The 13,203-nt window shown below is 36.9% G+C and overlaps 1 protein-coding gene across 2 annotated transcripts in view; it reads right to left on the bottom strand.

Moving 5' to 3' along the window:
- Positions 1–13,203, bottom strand: part of LOC129254386 (sphingomyelin phosphodiesterase 4-like) — a 30,346-nt gene that overhangs the window by 7,320 nt on the left and 9,823 nt on the right. The window contains exons 7-12 of one of the 2 annotated variants that reach the window (XM_054892848.2): positions 13,121–13,153; positions 8,702–8,990; positions 8,030–8,175; positions 6,293–6,383; positions 862–1,049; positions 57–220 (exon numbers count right to left, since the gene is read on the bottom strand). In XM_054892848.2, the coding sequence (XP_054748823.2) occupies positions 57–220; positions 862–1,049; positions 6,293–6,383; positions 8,030–8,175; positions 8,702–8,990; positions 13,121–13,153 (911 nt within the window). The remainder of the gene's footprint in view (positions 1–56; positions 221–861; positions 1,050–6,292; positions 6,384–8,029; positions 8,176–8,701; positions 8,991–13,120; positions 13,154–13,203) is intronic. The other variant, XM_054892849.2, reaches the window with a different exon arrangement.

Here is a 13,203-nt window from a genome sequence, read left to right as displayed (position 1 = left end):
ATGCTCCATCCATCCATATAAAAAAAAGACAATTTTTTATCCCTTGTAAGACATACCATTCTTCATGACACTACTGAGGTGTGGCTGTCCAAAGACCTTTGCCATCCTGTAGACCATGAGGGCATTGTTGGGAATACTCAAGTCTTGATGGAAGATCCGAGGCAACAGTTCTTGAAAGAGCACAGTGTAGAAGGGTAGATTCTCCTGAACAAACCTTGGCCTACAAAAAAGAAAAACAGGAAAAAAACCCTTAAAATTTATAATGGATTTATTCTAAGATAGGATGTGTGTGTGTGTCTCTCTCTCTTTGCCAAACATCAGCAGATACTGAAACATCATGCATAAGTTGGTTTCGAAGATTGACTGAACTTGGGGATACAAATGTGACCAGGCAAGGCAAAATCCCCAAAAGGTTGCCTGAAATGAATTATCAGTTAAATATCCATAATAAAAGAGGAGATTCTTAGCTTTAAAATGATATATACCATTTGGGGGGGGGGGCATTTTATGACTTTGGATTCTAAAACCAACTGATGTGAGGGGCTACAACCTGTCTGTGATTGAACCAATCTCTCAATTATTGACATGTGCTAAGTAAAGATAAAATGAAGTTAGCCTGTGTAAAAATATTGTTCATTTTCACTGAGTGGACATTGTGCAGTGCCCTTGTAAAATTTGATCAGTTTCTTTTGGAACCCAGTTTGTTTCATGTTAAGAATATTAATAGCTGATGTAAATCACCTTTTATGTCCTCAAACGTCAAATCTCACAGTTGGACTTTTGCCATGCCTGGTCACATAATGCATGAATACTGAAGATTGACTGAAACCTATCCAGATTCCTGAATACACCGCATCTTACCATCTTTCGTTGTCGGCAGGGAATGATCTAGTACTGATGGGTTCTCTCTGCTGGGCCATGCCCTGGCCTATGGACGAACCTAGTTGCGACCTCAGGGGCGAGTTGATGTCCCTCTGAAAGAAACCTGTCCTGTTTGTCTCTTCAACGTACCTCCATGGCTGGATGTAACTCAACCAAAGCTCCAAGATCTGGGGAATACATATATCATGCATTTTGGTAATTCAGGTAATTTAATCCAGGGTTCCCAGCTTTTCAAGAAAAAAATTCCCTGATTTTTCCCTGATGAAGTTTAAAGATTCCCTGATAATTGTTTAAACCCATTCCCAGTTTCGCATGTTTTCTAAGTCATTCACTGGATGTTGTTTTGATATGCAACAAAATATATCAGTCTGAAAATTCCCTGATTTCTCCCTCATTTCATGCATTTTTCAATTATTTGAAGTATTTTTTATCAAATCACTGACTGGAAAAAAGTAAAATAATTTTCCCTAATTTCCCTGATGGGCTGGGAACCCTGTATTCAGATGTATGCCATCCAAGAACTTTCAATAGGTATTAGTTAAAATCACTTATAAATTACTTAAAAATTAAGAAATGCTATACAGGAATAAAGAATAATGCAATAGTTGCATGTGATTGATACCAATCTTGTATAATCCTGTCTGGGCTTGTTGTGACTACTTAGCATAATCCTGTTCATATTTTAAAGAATAGAACAAAGCATATCCAATAAACATTTTGGCTTCCCTGACTTTCAATATAGTACCGAAGTGTGGCGTCAGTTGCCATGGTGTCATGGCAGGCTGGTTATAAACAGAGTCGCAGCTGACGATCGTCTGTACACATATGTATTTGCAAATTACTTCGGCTCGTCGAAAAATAGGTTGCAAGCGATCAAATTCCGATAGCAGCCATTTTCTCCAATGAGAAACATATGCATTTGTTTAGAACCAGGCCGCCATGACACCATGGCAACTGACGTCATCGCTTCGGTACTCTATAGAGGAGATCATTTTGATCCAATTACAATTCAAATGCTTACTGATGAAGCTCTTATTCTGATCCTACATCAAAGATTTCTTCCGCACACCAAATACAGTCCGGGTAACAGCATCTCAATCCATATTAAATCACTTGCAGAACAATTGCATTACGTTTTTCTGGTAAATGTGTCATGTATTAGATATACTTAAAGATTGTCTCTTTTTTTTCTTATGAACCCTACTACTGGACTGTTACCAAGCTGGACTGTATTCTGCGAGCAGGTAAATTATGCCTCAATTCAGCAACCTGAACCCAAGGTCATGTTTTTAATATGCAGAATATACATGCCATTTTTTTTTTACAAAGCATTGAGTGTTTGAGTAACCCAGCATACTCACCATTACTAATCTACCATTTCATACAATTTAGCTTTCCACATTGTATTTGTATAAGCCTTTGATAGCTCTATTTATAATGTTTGAATACAAAAGCAAAATTAGAAAAGCATTGACTTGAATGTCTGGGCTATTCTAATACTAGTATTTGGTTTTCCCTGACTCCAACTCCAAGATGAAGCCAGTTTGAATTGCGTACTAGGTTAATGAAAACCCAGTTCAATACACCACAATGATTCGTTGGGTAACGTTCTCTGTAATTAGCAAAAGTAGTCTTCAAATATTAAACTCCAGAAGAGCTTATTGTCTGAAACAATAACTCTTCTTCTAATACAGTCTTACAAATTTGTGGTTACTGATTAACAAAAATAGAAGAATTTATTTGAGACAATTTTTTTTCTACATTGTTGAATTGAAAGATCAACAAACTTGTAAATTCCATGCTTGAGTGAACTTCAAATTTTAATCCTGTTTTCTTCTTGTTTCATTGAATCTTCATCTGAAATTCTTACCCTGAATTCAGGTAATAATATTGGTTTTAAATGATCAATTTTGACAATTAATAACATTTTACAGCTTAGGATTAGCTTTTTCAACACTAGAAAAACATCTCGGCAGACTTATTGTAGGTTTCAAGCTGGAATGTCACGTGTGAAGGACATAGTTAAGTTTTAATTGAGGAAATATCCTAAAGCATTAGATAACCAAGTAAACAATATAATAATGGTAATGAATACAGAAATGGAAATGAATGAAAGCCGCAGATAATTAGTATGCAAATAGCGAATAGGCATGAGTGCGATGGTGCGAGATTTCGCATGAGGTGAAAGAAAGATGCTCTATTCAACGAGGCGTGAGCCGAGTTGAATAGAGCGTTTCTTTCTTTCACCTCATGCGAAATCTCGCACCATTGCACGAATAAGAATATTCGCTATTTGTGTTGTACAACGCCTCGGAATATAGCGAAAATATGAAAAAAAACAAAGAGTTTATCCCTATAGTAATCTATGAAAAGGGAGCAAAAATATCGAAAGCAGACAGCAAAATCCCATAAGCGCACATGACCTTGGGCAGCCTTGCGCATTTAGCCAGCTGGCTTATACGCGTATTGCCCTTTTTTACCGAGCGCAATGAATTAAATCGTATTGTGACGTCACCTCCTAAAGCCGTGAAACGGTACATTTTGGATGGTACGTCTTTTGTGCAACGGTACGAATGTTTGACATTCAGCCTCCCATTTGCTCGCGTACAACAAGCTAAGTAGGCGTTGTACAATAGCATTTGTTCAAAGTCATTTAATTTCTTCCCGATATGTGATGCGAAGCTCATACACAGGTCGGCCAAAATTGATTTTTTTTTCTTAATCCAGCGTACAATAAGAAAATATTAACTAAGCTTACAAATGGCTGACAACCAAAAAGAAAAGAAAAATTATCACTTGAAAAGCATAATGCCAAATAAGCGGGAAATAAAACATGGCCAAAAATAGTCCAAAGCTCTATGTTTCACAACATACAGGGCAAGCGATTTATGATATTTGTATGTGATTCATGTGAAGTAAATCAATTGGATAACAAAACAAAAAAAAAATCATCCAGTTTCCTGTCTAAAGTATAAACCTATTGCATCGTAACGCATCTGACACAGAATGGAGTCACTGACTTGAAGCCGGTGAAAAGTACAATCAAGCCTATTTAAGAAGCCCGATAATTTGGAGCTATTCTCAAGCAAAATACTTTGCTGGCAAGAGATGAAAATGCATAAACATTTATTGCTGTGTTTTGTAGCTTTTGACTGGTAATTGATTTGTCAATTTCACTTTTGGGTCCAGTGAGGGTCTATAATCAAAGGCTTTGAATCATTTAGGAAAACAAATGCTTAATAAAGAATATTATTGGTTTTTCCTCAGTCAATCTAAATTTGGTCTTTCATCAAGCTGTTTCAGAAGTTTATAAGCAGAAGAACAATATATAATATCATATATTATCACCTGTATCAGACATCTGAGCTGGTAATTTACAAATCCGCATTGCCCTAGATTTTCTGAATATTGGGAAAGGGATAGGTATATTGTTTGTAATTTGCTCGGTCTCTGTACACGTATTGACTTTGCATGCAGAGACGACGCAAAATATACCTTTGTATTTTCCCTGGTCTCACATCCGGGCCTTTGAGGATGCGTATGAAGAGATATGCTTCATAATGATCCGCGCAGCAACAATGTACGTCATAATAAAGACAACACTGGATCCGGGAGCTGGATACAAGTACGTCATAATGGTAAAGTGCAGAGTCTGGCCCCTGGTATTTGACACAGTAGAACCATATTCTTGAAAGAAATATCTCCTTTTTCATGATTTTTGCTCTAGATGTCTGATTTGGATGATAATAAAAATATTGACTGGCTCTTCTTTCGGGAAACATAAAATATATTGCCCTTAAAAGAACCATATTGCCCTCGTCTAAAGACTCGCGCCAATATGATTCTTTTGCGGGCAATATATTTGATGTTTCCCTCAAAGCCAGTCAATATTATATAAATATACAGTATATATTAGTGAGCCTTTATGATGTACTAGGCATCCCATCCTTGGGCTATTTGTTAGTCTATGTGACCATCCTATCCACCATTCTTAACAACAGAAGTTGTACAAGATTGTTACGCACACCGCCATGCATATATTCTGGCATATCAGTAAGATCTATTTGTTTCAATCTCCCATATTCATGCCTCTGTTTGGGACATTTGTTGCTAGGACTGACCTGAAACAGACAAAAATCATGGATGCATGAATGGTTTAAAGAATTCATTCTCATCTGTATTCCACAGTTTAAGCCTAGGATTAAAGGTATGATATATACATGGCTACATTGGGCCACTGTACTGTGATGAGCAATTGAACACTGGGATTGTACATGTAATAAAGCTTATCAGCATCTCAGGGCGAGGGGCAAAGTTGTAAAGAAGTATGGCCTGATGCAGGGTACAGGATACTCAAGATTGTAATAAATTCAAGAGATAAATTTTGAGAAAAAAAATATCGGGGTGTATAAATACCCCCGCCCTATTGTATTACCATGGCAATGGAGCTTCCAACACATGCATGGAAAATGGGCCTTGCATGTTTTCACCCGGAGACCAGTGTTTGCGCCAAAGTTCATGAGCACCAATCAAAGAGTGTGGAAATACAATGTAGTTTGATCAGCAATGAGTTTCCTGGGTAGTTGGCCAAAATATGCCGTTACCATGGCAGCACAATTTCTGTCATATGTATGCAAAAATGTGCCCTTCAAATCTTTACCTCAAGACCTACTGTATGTGTGCGCCACATTTCATAATAGGTCATGAACGGAAGTAGTAGTTTGGCCCGCAAGATTTTGTACACATTTACTGCCGTAATATGTTGTTACCCTGGCAACTGCTTCAAACACATGGGAAAAAAATGTTTTGCACATCTTTACTTCAAGACCAATGTGCATGCTAAATTTCATGAGAATTGGTAAAAAACTGAGGGAGTAGTTTGATCCACAAAATTCGTAACAGACTGACTTACTGTACACGGATTCCTATATATACCACCTTCAATCTTTGTTTAGCTGGGTCTGAATACATAAAGAGTGAAATTTGGAAGATTTAAATACGTTTGGATTTTTCATTGGTGCACCGGTTCTGACACAATCAAACTGAACAGATCACATCACTATTAAATCTTCAGATAATTAACAGTGACACTTTAGTGGTGAACTTGGTCAAATGTTAATTTCATTATCTAAATAAGGCACCTGTAATAACAGAAGTGTGAGTTGTATCTTTCTGTAAGAACTCCACTCAGCTTCCTTTTCTTGCTAATCTTCCCCTTGCATAGAAAAAATATGGGAAGGCAGCACAGCTGCTGTGAAAAATGCTGAGCAGTACTCCTACTATCAGATCCAGCACACACTTTCGATAAGGTTCATCAGGGACCAATGTATCCTTTGAATACAAGAATGACATCGTAAATAAACGTATGATTTTCCTTTAGCATGCAAATTATTATTGACGAACATGTTACCTGTCTGAATGACGAGTCGAGAGGCCAATTATCAAAGCCATGCCTGAGAAACACATAAAGCGGCTTCTGTACAAAGACTGTCATGATATACCTGGAATAAAAAATAATGAATAAATAATAAAAAAAAGAATTCGTAAACACAAAAATTAAAACATGACCTGCCAGCCCCTCGGATAAAGAAATATTATTCTGTGAACCTCATAAACTGTATTTTGTAATATTGACCCCAATACAACCTTGACCTTGGCCTAGTTATCCACAATTCATTCATCCAATTTATGCGATCTGCTATAATGTGAGCAAGCTATATTAACCGGCATACATCACAAATACCAGTTAAGCTTTCATGCGAATGCCTTTTTCACAACAGACTGTGAGCAAGAGAATTCACAATCATCGGGCTCAGTCAATTATTGTCATCATTCATTACATCCAGATAATTCACCGTATTGGCACAAGAAATTCAAGTGCAGAATTCACAATCATCGGCTCAGTCAATTCTTGTCATCATTCGTTACTTTATCCAGATAATTCACCGTATTGGCATAAAAAAATCAAGTGCAGCATTAAAATCAAATCTATTTCCTCTTTCATGAAAATTAATGGCAGGAAAGACGAGAAACAGGTAGATGAACTACTTGGATCTGCAAAGACAATGCAATTACAGTGTACTACAGCTACTATACGTGAGCATCTGATGCACACACATGCAGCCCCCACACAGGAAATAATGCTGGCTTGAATTAAAAATTTGACTCCTAAAATGTGCTGATAATATTATTGATGGTCTCAATCAATGTCGATCACTTTTTACATTGATTATACTAAGCAGTAGAATGCAAGTTTTATAGAAAAGAGACATAAGGAGACAATTTTTCTCAATGAAAAACAATTATATATATTTTTTTTAAAAATTTTTGGGGAAAATTTAAGTAATAATGCAAAACTGTAATACCATAATTTGCTTGAAAGAATGTCTTAATTTTGACAAAAATGTAAATGGTTGGCAGCTTCGCAAATTAATAAATGCCATACACTGTCAAGTATTATACAACTCCCAAGAATTACAGCGAATTGCACTATTGCATCCAAAACGCACTATCCTGCACTCTGACGTCATACCAAAAGTACTATCCTGCACTCTGACGTCAGAGTGCAGGATAGTGCGATGTCTGGAATTATCTGAATTATCTAGAATTTAGATAAAATATAGCATTTGGGGCAACTCAGTAACATGGGGGGTTGTATAAAACAAACAATGCATGCATTCTTGTGCATAGAGGACCTAAATAATGAACTCTGTGCTCGACTCGCCAAGTTGATATACCGCACTCGGTCCTGCGGACCTCGGTGCGGTATATCCATTGGCTCTTCTCGCACATCATTCATTATTTGGCCCTGCATGCACGCGCTTACGTGCATTATTTGTATAATGTTCATATACCTTTTTCTCAATAAAGACTAACTGAATAGAGATGGGGAAATGCAATATTGGTAAGGGATGACACTTACATGACCCCCTTTCCCTTAGATCCTGATGGTGAGTTTGATTGGAATTAAAGGAGTATATGTTTGTATTTAAGAGCATTCCAAGACAGATTTGCTAGTAAAAGAGCATCACAATAGGATACTTAAAGAAAGTCACCTTGAAAATACTGCACGAACGGTAGATCAGAGAAGATAATGGACAGCAAAGGCAAACACCTTAATACAACAATAATTATTCTTTTTTTTTACCTCTTCAGCTCCTCCATAGCTGACTCTCCTCCCTGCTGGTAAGCTGACTGGTGCATCATGGGACGAGCACTGTTTACAAAAAAGTGCAGCCTCTTCACCAGGATACGTACCATGCGCACATGATCAGGGCTTGGGATGAAATTTTCCTGATATATAAAAAAGAGGAAGAAGTTATGTTTCTCCTTGAAATGAATACTGCATTGAATTCATGAGTCAAAATACTCATCCTGGTCTAATGGTTTAAATGACTCTCGTCTTTCAATAAGAGGGACGTGGGTTCGATTACAAGCCATGACGCGTTTTCCTTTCGCAAGAAATTTACCCGTATTGTGCCGCACTCAACCTGTGTGAGGTAAATGGGTATCAGGTAGGAAGAAATTCCTGGAATGCTCGAGCGCCTGATCAAGGTAGCCATGCCAAAGCCAGGATAATAATAACATTATCATGTTAAGCAGGGTCCGCTGGGAGAACAGCTTTCGTAACTGAAGTGACTGCTCTGGGTAAAACATGACGTTATTATCGTTTTTATTCTTATTATTTAACTAGCCGACTGACGAGTGTAACATCTCATGCCACTCAGAGGCATGGATATGCAGTAGCTTATAACATTATCAATGCAAATCACCGAATATTTGTTTCATGAAATGCACAGCAGAACGGTCTTTAACTTACCCTGACTTGAGCCAGGAAGCTCTTATCCTCAGCCAGCTGTAGGGAGTTCTGATTCAGCCAGAACTCAGTCAGAGCCTGGACCAGGACTTCAGAGCGCCAGGTCTCCACCTGCGGATCATCTTGGATGGGTTGCTGGAAGCTGATTCCCGCTGCCGCACCCATGCCTCTACCCAACCCTCCAGCGGGGCTGAGACCCTGATGATGCAAGCCAAGAGTGGTATCATGGTGCTGGGTGGGGCTACGCTGATTGGGGTGCCCTCCATCTGGACCACCATAAGGGCTAGAATGTCTGAGTAAGAGAGATAGAAAAAAAAATCATTTGCAAAAGTATTTCCACAGTGGAACATATTCTGATAAGTAAAACCCAGTGTTACTAAACACACTCGAAGATATACAAAATTCTATGATTTTTCCTCAACTAAAAAAAAAACAACTAAAAATTATGGCATTATCTAGGACTCACAAATGACAGAACAGATACAAATAACTTTAGTATTCAAATTATTAAGTAAATTTGTTTACATGTACATCCTACCACTTCCTCCTGATGGCTTTACTAGCCGATTACCCATTATTTTGTCTATGATAAGACGTAAGGTTTAGCAATGAAAGAAAGGACACTTGCAGGATTCTATTGGGAAAGACTTGTCACTGATTATTGGTAATAAGCCTTACATGTATAACCCACTCGATTTCATTTTACATTGAGACGACAGGATGTTTTTGCCCACCATTTTAATATAGAAAACTTCCATATACGTCCAGCAAACATTAAATTTCTAAGGCCGACTTATTATCTGTTTGGTAATTTCAAAGCTACACTACAAAATCCTCTACAATAAAAGCAAAAATGGTCATCCCACTTCACAGCCCCCATCCTTCCAACCTATTGAAATACAGATAAGGAAACTCTGGAATGCATCGAAGAAACATCCTAAACATTTATAAAAAGAGTGTTCAGAAGAAAGTATTTTAAGTTAATGAGGGTGATAAAAAGGCCAAAAAAAAAGAATTTTCATGAATATTTTGCATTTGAAGAATGTCAACTCCATTGAAACGATAGACATTGAAATCGTCAAAGAAATGCAAACTCATATGACACGCATGTACACAGGACTTTGTAACACAAACATTTGCAATCAATCTCTAAAGGGCAAAGAGCATTATAAGATCTCTGATACAAGTGTACTTTGTTCAGCGCACTCACCAGGAACCTACCAGGATTGTAATCTACAATCAATTGCGAAGCTTTTGTAATACAGTCCCCTATAAATGCAAGATAACATTACAATCACAAGGTGATATTCATGGAAACTAGACTGATCACAGGGTACTACTACTACTCCATTCAGTTAGCTGACAAGCGGGGGGCTGATCTGGGGTATTATAAATGAGGGGGCACCAAAGACGGGCACAGGATGGGGTTCAATTTCATATCAATTTTGTGACAGCAAGCCCCCCCCCAAAAAAAAAAAAGTTATGATAATTAATAAAGATAAAACAATATATATATAAACAAATTAAAAATATAAATAATAAAAAGAATAAAAATGAAAAATGTAATTATCACTCTCAAAATACAAAAATTATAAAATTCTCTCCAAAATGAAAAGAAAAATGCTGACCAAAAAAAAATGAATAAAAAAGGGGAGGCACCATGGCATATTTCAGGGGGGGGGGGTGTGCACCCTGGATCTGCTTGTAGTGGTAAAATAAAGACAAAAAATGCTATTCATTCAAATGTATTATAAAACTAATCATCACTATATTTAAGCATTTCACTCTCTAAGAATATGAACATCAGCTGTGCAAAGAGAAGAAAATTTGATGTTGTGAATAAGAAATAAAACATCAACAAAACTGAAAGCATGAACAGAGCAAGAACAAAAATATCATAAAAACAATAAGCTTAGCCCCCAAATGTAAACACAAGCAGAAATATAAAAAAATGTGCACCTTTGAAAAAAAAATTGAAACATGCAATATGTTGAGCATTTGGAATCTAAGATTTGCTTTGCACAAAGAAGTGAAGTAAAGATGAACATGCCAATTAGTTTGTAATCTAAAGCACCATATATATACATGTATACACATACAACACATGACATGGAAACATACAAAATGATTATGTCATGATAAAATGTAGCTTTTTCTTCATGAGAATAGCCAACATTAAACCAAATATTTGAATAAGAAATAAACACCAAATTCCAGGTTATCGCAAAGATTTGTCTCTTAAAGTTTAATAATCTTGATGTTTACGTTATAGGGAAGTTCCCTGCACATTCTATGTGGCCACAGGTGAAAAAATAACCCAAGGGGAAATCCCTAAGGAAAATTTTACAGCTAACAAGTCCACTTTTGTATCTTTAAGTAATAAGTCCCCCCCCCAAAAAAAAAAAAAAAAATAGATAAAATGAAATCAAATTAAATAAACAACTAAATAAATTAATTCATAAATAAACTAAACAAATAAATAATCGATAAATAAATAAACAAACAAATAAATTATAAAACAATGCATACTTATGTACTTTAATGCACTTCAATTGTGCCTCATACAAGTACATCAAAAAAGCAGATATTGGTTGATTAAACCATCAAATGATTGGTATCTGAGCAAATCAGTTTCTAACCAAATCAAAATCACAAGCAGTTTAAGTCTTCAAATAAATGTTCATACTGAAATTTGGTACCATAGTGAATTAGATACAGTGCATATGGCATGGTAAAACAATAGGGTTTGGTGCTCCAAAAAATATAAACCAGATGGTGAAAATAATGACAACTTTCCATAAACAAAGGAGTACAAACATGGATTACATGTGCATAGCTGAAACACAATTATACCGTCTTCACACTGGCCACAAACACCGCTACAGTACCGGGACAGTCCCAAGACGGTAGCGGTGTTGCCTTCAGTGAGAATTCTCGGACCCGCAATACACTATGGGGCAGTAGGATGGCATGTGAGCGTGAACATAAGCAAAATCAAAATGCATGTATACAAAGTTATTAGAATATACTGTTCAAACTTGATTTGAAATACAATCCATTATGTATACAATACCCGCAGGTATACTATTGCATGCATACTTGTCCCTGCCAACTTTCAAATCGCAAAGGATTTGTCCGGAGTTATGGTGTCTTACTGATTATAGCAACTTTTGTGATCACTTTTGCAGAATAAGACTGATTCATAGTCCAATGGTGAATCATGGCCATACGCAGACGTTTTTCGCTGGGGGGCAACACACGTAAACTTTTTCGAAAAAAAAATTGAAAGTGAGATAGCGAAGTGAACAAGCTTGTCGTTGGGACGTTTTTGCATTTTGTCAGGTAAAATTGAAGGATTTGGTGCATACTTTTGGTGAATTTTGTGAAAATTTTCAGTAAAACAATGTAAGTTTACACAATTTCAGGGGGGGGGGTGGGGCAGTTGCCCCCCCCCCTCCGCTGCATACGGCCATGTGGTGATTTGTAGCATTTTTTATCGCTCAAAATGTGGACATAAAATATCTTCCTTACATGTTCAACTTTACCTCCTTACCCGATTTTTAATCAATTTCCACAAATTTCGGTCGGGGAAGGACAAAAAAAAAATCGCTTCCGTATAGGATTTGTGTTCATATTCGGTGTTAGTGAAGTCTCACACCATTCAAAAGTGTATGATATGCAATACAAACCTATTGCATGCCATACTGGGGCGAATGATCAGTCAATAAACTTTTGAATGATAGAGGTGGTGGTTCATGAATCATTACCAGGTCTTGGTGCGACTATTTTTTCCCTCGTAACTGCGGTCCATCGCAATGTGGATTTTGGATAAATGTCAGAAGAGGGCTTTCTCACATTTTAGCGAGGTAATTGTTGCTTAGAAACAATGCATATTGCACTTTTTAAATATCATTATCATCATTCAATAACTATTTCAAAATCTAAAGCAAATGTAAGTAACTCCCTCATGACTGATATTTTGGGGTTCAATGCCACAAGGACTTTGTAAACAAATGTTGTGGAATTTTGTCATACTGTACCAAGTCTGATCGAGCCTTTTTAGCAAACCTAGCGCACCCTATGCTCAGCCTACAGTAAATGAAGTTACATAATAAATGCATGTGTTAACCCATTGCCTACCAGAACCAGGCAGTCACTATACAAATAATATAGGAATTCATGGGAGTACTTGTTAGAAATTTTATCCACAGTTACAATAATAACAGTCCGACACCAGTGCTTCCCAGCCAATGAAAACCAAGGGAAGTTGTCACATGACAATTGTTAATGAAACGCTCTCCAGTTGTCAAAAGGTTAAAATTCACAAGCTTGCAAACTAAAACAAACTAAAAGCAGTGAAAGGAAATGCAGTAAAAGGTTGCTCAAAATAGTTTGATACTTGTTTTTTAAAGGATGACTTACAGGTAATGATAGAGAACTCCATACTGAGGTAGTCTGTATAAAAGGTCAAAGGTGAATATATTAACATGAAAAGCATATATGGT

The sequence above is a fragment of the Lytechinus pictus genome, chromosome 2, assembly GCF_037042905.1.
Source record: "Lytechinus pictus isolate F3 Inbred chromosome 2, Lp3.0, whole genome shotgun sequence".
NCBI classification, from domain to species: domain Eukaryota; kingdom Metazoa; phylum Echinodermata; class Echinoidea; order Temnopleuroida; family Toxopneustidae; genus Lytechinus; species Lytechinus pictus.
This window is presented reverse-complemented; position numbering and strand designations above follow the sequence as displayed.